This window comes from Zerene cesonia, chromosome 24 (assembly GCF_012273895.1).
Source record: "Zerene cesonia ecotype Mississippi chromosome 24, Zerene_cesonia_1.1, whole genome shotgun sequence".
Classification (NCBI taxonomy): domain Eukaryota; kingdom Metazoa; phylum Arthropoda; class Insecta; order Lepidoptera; family Pieridae; genus Zerene; species Zerene cesonia.
The window spans coordinates 2,353,489-2,361,094 of NC_052125.1; the positions used below are offsets into that span (position 1 = coordinate 2,353,489).

Sequence of the window (7,606 nt, forward strand, 5' to 3'; positions counted from 1 at the left end):
GATGGATGCATATGTATGTGTGCGTCTGTTACTATTTCACGCAAAAACCACTGAACCGCAATTTTTTTTTGCAATGAAATTTGCTTCGTAGATAGATGGACAACTGAAATAACACATAGGCACTTTTTATACCGATATTCCTACGGGATACGGACTTACGCGGTTTCAACCGCGGGTCACAGCTAGTGAATATATAGATTTGTATACTTCGGTGTAAGATTCTTGCAATATGTGCTTGCATTTTAATGGAATCAATTCCTTTATATAGATTTTAATCTAATGCTGTTTTCAATTTTACATTGATGTATTAGTAGGTTGTTAAAAAATAGTAGGTATGTTATGTACTGAGAACCACTTACTGTATTTTTTGAAGACGGTTGAAAAATCTTAATTTCATCACAATTTATAAACTATACTTCTGTGAATACTAACCACATTTTTTGATATCCGTACATAACACATATTTTATTAATTACTGATTTTTTTAATAGGTTACATAGGCTGAATATATAATTAATTAGAAGATCAGATTGTAAATGTACGAGAAACAGCTCATTGCTATGAAGAATGAAAAAAATTATTGGGATAGGATAGGGGTCATAAAATTTGTAAACTACCTACCGTTTTTGTGAAGAAAAAAATCTTGTTAATGTATATTTTTATCACTTAAGTATCACATTACTTATTCTTATGACTTATTATAGAATCACTAACTAAAACTACTTTTAGACAGAATTAGTTGACTGGTTATAATGAAATTAATAAATTTAAATTCATTTAACGAATCTAGTTGATACAAGAGAATAACAATTATTTTCAAATAGTTGTTAAGTGTCTAAATATCAAATATATATTTTTAACAAGTTTTTACATTATCTAGTTTATTTTATCGAAATTTTACATTCCTTAAAGTTTTATAGTTCAGTTCAGTACAACATAATGTCCACTTTCACTGCAATCAATAAAACTCAAGCCACATTACAACAGTTTTTTGTTAAATCTTCACCATGATTCTATCCGAGTCCAACACCACAACATATTTAAAAATTCAGCTCTCCTAGTTTTACGAGCGAGAGTCTTCAATCGGAAGACTTCCTCGCTCGTTTTTTTCGTTATATATCAAATCTTTCGAATGCTAACGACTTCCCTTCCTCTTCATATTCCTCCTTAGTCATACAAAACGAATAGAAATCAGGATCCCGAAATAGTAACTTTCCTCCTTCCCATGCATATGTCAACGGATTCTCCCCAATACTAACATTCACATTAAAATGGTCCAATGCAAACGCACGCACCTCATTATACACCCTATCCCGAAAACCAGGGAACAAAGTGTTGCCACCAAATAAAATTATATTTTCTAGCATACTTTCCTGGTTTTCTTCTGGACATGCGTTAATAGAGTGCATTATAGCTTCCGATATTCCCATTTGAGGAATACCAACATCTGAAGGGTGAAATAACAATTCTGGAATGCTAAATCGTTCATTATTTAGCCTTAATGTTTGTTGTTCTAGGTCTTCGTCAGGTTTTACAATGTCTCGAAGATAACCCCGTCGTAATGTTGTATAATCGGGAAGTACATAATCCTTTACTATTGTATTTTCTGGAGCTGAAACAATTAAATTTCTATTTATCACAGCTTTTAATAGACAATGAGAAGAGTATGTACAATTTTTTTTATATAATCCATCAACCAGGCTGCAACCTCAATAAGGCTGCATGGTAACTTAAGATATACTTATAAAAATGGTGAGAATATAAAAAATGTGAAAGAAAAAAAGAAGACAAAAGAGAGACAAAACTAAAATTAATATAATGACATGTTAATTATATTTAAAGCTAATTTTTAACCAATAATATCTATAAATATAATAAATATTAACCTTTTTTTCTAGCTGTCTCCATATCGCCCATGAAATCCTGTGATACAAAACATGAATCCTCCTTAACTTGATTGATAACAAACCCTTCCTCCATTACATTCAACTGGCGATATGACAATATCTCTTTGAGATGATTTGTAAGCACTTTACCTCCAACATCTATGCGTCTTATACCTTCTTTACACTTCTTACCTTTAATATAAGGTACTATATATGTATTACTGTATCCAGAATCTACCACAACAGTACTTTCATTATTATGGAACTTTCTATAATGATATTCAGCTAAATCTGTCGAATTTATACGCAGTAGCGACTGGCATTCATATTCCTCGAAAAATATTTCAGTCATAGCCTCTTGAATAGAATAGAAATTGAACAATGGCTCCGTAAGAATCAGCGGTGTTTCACTGAAATTGACCGGACAACATTCTTTACTGAATATATAATCCCAAACGGTTTTCTGTGTGTCCCAATTGATAAGAAAGCCTTTTTGGAATGGAAGAATGTAAAATAATCCAGACGCATCACGACATTCCTCTATTTGAGATCCGATAAAAGGTCTCCGTCGCTCAGATTTCGCTTTCATGATACAATTAGGTACAATTTTTGGTTCCATCGAGGAAAGACCAACTTTGGCTGTGTAAGCTCCATTATCCAAGATGTAGCACGACGCCTCACTCATCTTTTTGGTTACCGGTACAAACACTGATTCTCTTACTGTTAATTAATTAGATACTTATTTTAAATTTGCATACTCTTTCGTATGAGCTATACTTTATATTTTTGTGTCATTATAGATTTATTTCATGAAGAAATTCACGATAACATAATATTTTCCAGTCGAAACCCAATGTTTATAAAACCGAATAAAGCCTTGCAAAATGTCAAAATCTGAACGCAAATGACGTAACAACCGTTTATTATTTATGGCGATACCATAGATGTACCTAATGGTGCACTTACACAATCGATTTCTCTATCAGCCAAATTTGCAGTGCTCAAGGGAATTTATACTTTGAATTTAAAGTTTTGCAAAATTATTTAAACAAAGCCCTATAAAATATTATATTTCTGCATTTGTGTGTTTATATCTATATGTGTGAAGCTATAGGGATTGTTTGACGCATAATATGAAATATTTCTGTATTTTTGTTATAAAAAATGGTTGTCTATTCTACTTAATTGTTTTGTTCATATTATTACAGTTATTATAATTAATTAAATGAAACACATTTATGATCTAAATCATAATTTATTAAGACATAATATACACTGTTCTAGCTTAACCTAAATACAACAGGAATTGTAGCTGCATCAATCTGAAAGAGAAAAAAAAATTAGTGAACAATATTTTATAAAAAAAATACAACACATCATTTTCCATTTCCAAAAAAAAAATCTTCCTCTCTATTTATGCAACTTTTGAATTTTTGTACTAAAAATAATAAAGTAGTTATTAAGTTATAAATGAAAAGAAAAGGATTCACTGAATAACCATTAAATATAAATTTAAAATGTGAAGTTATACAGTTTATCAGTAGCCATGTAAATAGTCACTATCATGTCAATGAAAGTAAAAATACTACTATTGCACATTCTTATACATATATGACAATATCTAAGTAACTCCAATATGAATTGCAATGATATATTTATATGGTATACAAATTAATATATTTAATTATATGACATTTGTAGCAAGAAAAATAAATAATATTTAATTTCAATATACAGTCAAAACTGTTTACAACAACATCATTTAAAACAACACATCAGTTAAATTGACCAAAATCTGGGATCCCAGCTGAATTATCAACATAACAGCATTATCAGCTGTTATGACAATTGGTTTTTTTGACCAAGTATGGGTAGTTCCTTCGATGTTGTTATGACTATTTCTTTTAAGAAATGTTAAGTTATGAAGAAATACTGTGTAAATATAAATCAATCTTTTAAGTCTTAGTCTATCTTGACCATATCTCATAAAATTATCAATGAATTGCAATTTATTAAAATATTCCTTCAAAAGAACCACCACTGGTCCATTGCCACTGCAGTGCGAGTATCCAATGATTTAAGAGATGCAACATTTAAAATAAGTAAAGAGATCAACCTTCATATTCTATTACAGTAATATTATTTCAAATACACTTACCAATTCAGTTTGTTCTAACCGAGAAATCAAGACAAAGAATATGCATTATACTTACAAATTAAGCCTTCTTAAGCAGTTGGTGGCGGGTGATGAGGAAAGGTGCTCCAAGACCAGATCCAATGAAAACGGTGAACAAAGCAGTCAGCTTATATCGGTTGTTAATGTCGAAAGGAAGATTCTAAGAAAAACGTATTTTTAAATAATTTTTAGGTTATTTAGGAATTGACTGACAATTTTTTTTTTATTAAAATAAATCTATTTAAAAGTAACTCTAATGAATCATATTGTGGGGTTCTCTAGTTAATTTACAAAGCGTATTTTACAAAAAAAAAAAACACAAGATAAATGACGATTATGTAATATTTTGAATTTGGAACTCACCTCTCCAGGGACTCCTCCGTGAGAATGTTTACGGACAAAGTTAGACATTACATTCCTACCAAGACGGTTAGCAATACGAGATAATGGAGCCTGCATTTTTAAAGATTTATCTAGGTACTGTTGTGTAGGATTAACAAAACTTGGATCGAAATCAATTTTTCTATCTGCGTATCAAGACAAGAACTTTTTTTCTGAGAAACTACCATTGCGTTCAAATTTCTTAATACCATGGTAGTTTTCACTTACAACCAAAACTTGAACGCATCCAAACTTTTATATCAGCCGCGTGGACAAATAAATGAAACTAATATAATTCGATTCTTACTTTTTATTTACTTTGAGATATTTTACATTACTACTAATAATCTTTCTATACTGTGTACGTATCTGTAAATCTGGTACCTGAAAAATAAATAATAATAATTAAAAGTGCTGTGTAGAAGTAAAAGCCATAATTAATTCAATTATTTATTTTTCTAAGCTTGCAATCACGTCAATTTTAATTATAGTTTATCTAGTTATTCTACGATAGCAGAAGCTAAGTTGCATATTTAAATATTAATTGTTAGGTAACTCTCAACGTATTCAACACAAAATTGGTAATGGAAAAAACTTATTCTCTGCTATGAACTTTAATTAATTTTAATAATTTTAGCTATTACTTTTTACAAATACATATTTAATTACTTTCTCGTATTCTATTGTGTACATAATATATTTAATCTATTAGTTTAAATGTGTTCACGCATATAGCTTTGTAAATGTTTTATAAGTGAAAGGTGTGACGATCGTGAAACCGGCAACATTTAACTGTAGTAATAACCTAGTGCATACAACATCCCATGAACAATGGATCATAAAATTTATAATATATTGAATTGTATGCATGCTCAAAGTTGCATTACATAGCTACAGACCCGCGGCTTGATCCGTATAATAAAGGAGAAGATAGACATTTAGCTGAATTGGTTTACCAATATATTGCCCGTGTTTTGTACAGGCGTGAAGAAGAGGAACGTGCACACAGAGCTACTTCCCCATTTATTACGATAAACGATTTTACCCGCATAAGTCTGTATCCCGTAGGAATATCGGGATAAAAAGTTGCCTCACAAACTTTCGATTTCAACTGTCGCATTTTCATATTTTTATTATTAGGATATAAACTTAATTTTATAACCTTATATATTATTATAATTGAATACCTTAGTGTTATGTAATGTTAGAATTATCTACATAAAAATGGATCACTACAGGCATTGGCGGCAGTATAGTATTTAACATAATCTGTGCTTTCGGTAAGGATCTTTAAAAATTAGGCAATTGAGATACATGAACTATGTACTACTACATATAAATTGTTTTATACAAAAACTCAATATTGAACAATTCATATTTTTTTTTCTTATATACATAAAACGGTAAAGGAAAACATCGTCAGGAAACCGGCATGTCCAAGAATCAAAAGTTCGACGACATGTGACATCTTGGCCAGCGTGGTGGATTATGGCCTGAACCCTCATAGGAGGCCTGTGTCCCAGCAGTGGGAATATATATAAGAGCTGATGATGATGATGATGATGATGATATAAATAAAACATCATTTATTATGTTTTATGTATCGTATAAAATATAAATACGTCGGTTGGAAAACTGAATTATTATTTCCTTGTACGTGTTGGATACAAACTGAAGAGAGTAAAAATAATAAATTGATGTTTACTGATCCTTAGCCATACCCGATGTGTACACAAAATTCTACGAGAATCGGCCCAGCCGTTTCGGAGGAATATGGAAACGAACATTCTGACACGAAACTTTCTTATAAATAGAGTTAGAGACAAAGTTAGTTTGAGGGCATTCATCTCAGAAACTACCAGACTGATTTCATAAAATTCTTTCACCGTTAGATAGGTACATGATCCCTGAGTGCTATAGGCTTTGTAATATGTACCACAGGCGAAGCCGGGTTGGAATGCTAGCTTGAGAAATAATAACATAACGACAAATTCATGAATTCTCGTAGTAACATAAACAATTAGTTTAATGGAAGTGTGAAGTATACCTATAGTTAGACGCAAATAAGGAAAAGAGGATAAAATATATTTTCCTTATAATTATTGAGCACTGCATTGGACCAACGTGCTTTCAAAGCTTGCTTATTTGCAGTTTTATGCTTATTTGCATAAAACTCGTTTGAACCTAGCTGGTACCTGTGTCGTTGCTTGTATTTCGTATCGATATTATCTTGGTGGATATCAATTACTGTTTTCAAATATTATGTATTTTTGTCTTAATAAATGATGTTTATTTTACATTAATTTTAGTTTAATGGTACTAAAATTCTTTATAAGTGAAAAATTGTGTCAATGACTGCCATACAGCTATTGTGTAAAATGTTTGTTTATAGGTTATTGCGCGTTCCTAGCAATATTGTCGTTATTTGGTTTTAAATAAACATGAATGATATAAAAGATAAATAAGAAATTGATGATAAAATCTTACCCTTATTTTTCATTTGGATTTATTCATTTGGAATGCGAGAATGACGAATGGCGCAGAAATACCAGTCAACATGTAGACGAAAAAGTTTGCGGTAAAACGGTATTTATTGTGTATATCGAATGGCAGATTCTGAAATAAGAGAATTAGTATTTTTCAAAAATGGAAAACAAAAAAAGAACATGTGTTTTATGGTACGATGATTGCGCGACAGCTTCGTTGGTATTTGAATTTGGAACACTGGTCTCAGATATTATTGATAATTCGTAGGGAGTGATAATAAAAATTGTTGAAATATCAAACGAAAACATGACAACGTACAATATTATTTTAGAATGAACACCAAAAGAAATTGCAGCACCGAATCTTATTCAAACGCCATGGCTATGCTAAGTTATGAAATTAATATTTCATCATAGTTCTATAAACTCTAAACTATACAACATGTGATAATTATGTAATATAATATGAGGTGAGTGAAGGAGTTTGGTCGCGGAGAAATTTTAACCAGCTCCCGTAGCCCCTTCACTTAAGTGGCTCGACGGAAAACATATCTATGCAAGATTTCCCCACTTAAAAAAAAAAAGGTGAGTGATGGAGTACAAAGTTTTCTATAAAAGACTGGTCTAAGATTTCAATTGATTGTTACTCAACCACTACCTGACCACCATAACCCCCC

General features: G+C 30.9%; 2 protein-coding genes across 2 annotated transcripts; both read right to left on the reverse strand.

The window, feature by feature from the left end:
- Window positions 1-643: 643 nt before the first annotated feature.
- LOC119836503 (actin-related protein 6) lies at window positions 644-2,771 on the reverse strand. The gene is made up of 2 exons (XM_038361863.1): window positions 1,887-2,771; window positions 644-1,612 (listed from the first exon to the last, which is right to left on the reverse strand). The coding sequence occupies exons 1-2, from the start codon at window positions 2,569-2,571 to the stop codon at window positions 1,113-1,115; spliced, it is 1,185 nt and encodes a 394-aa protein (XP_038217791.1). The 5' UTR covers window positions 2,572-2,771; the 3' UTR covers window positions 644-1,112.
- A 354-nt stretch (window positions 2,772-3,125) lies between these two features.
- LOC119836504 (cytochrome c oxidase subunit 7C, mitochondrial-like) lies at window positions 3,126-4,632 on the reverse strand. Its single transcript, XM_038361864.1, has 3 exons — window positions 4,426-4,632; window positions 4,100-4,222; window positions 3,126-3,208 (listed from the first exon to the last, which is right to left on the reverse strand). The coding sequence occupies exons 1-2, from the start codon at window positions 4,519-4,521 to the stop codon at window positions 4,103-4,105; spliced, it is 216 nt and encodes a 71-aa protein (XP_038217792.1). The 5' UTR covers window positions 4,522-4,632; the 3' UTR covers window positions 3,126-3,208; window positions 4,100-4,102.
- Between the last annotated feature and the right edge of the window lie 2,974 nt (window positions 4,633-7,606).

Coding starts and splice junctions, on each gene's coding strand:
- LOC119836504 (XM_038361864.1), bottom strand. CDS start 4,521: ATGCAGGCTCCATTATCTCGTATTGCTAACCGTCTTGGTAGGAATGTA. Junction 4,223..4,425: donor ACGGAGGAGTCCCTGGAGAG/GTGAGTTCCAAA, acceptor CGTTTTTCTTAG/AATCTTCCTTTCGACATTAA.
- LOC119836503 (XM_038361863.1), bottom strand. CDS start 2,571: ATGAGTGAGGCGTCGTGCTACATCTTGGATAATGGAGCTTACACAGCC. Junction 1,613..1,886: donor GGAGACAGCTAGAAAAAAAG/GTTAATATTTAT, acceptor TAATTGTTTCAG/CTCCAGAAAATACAATAGTA.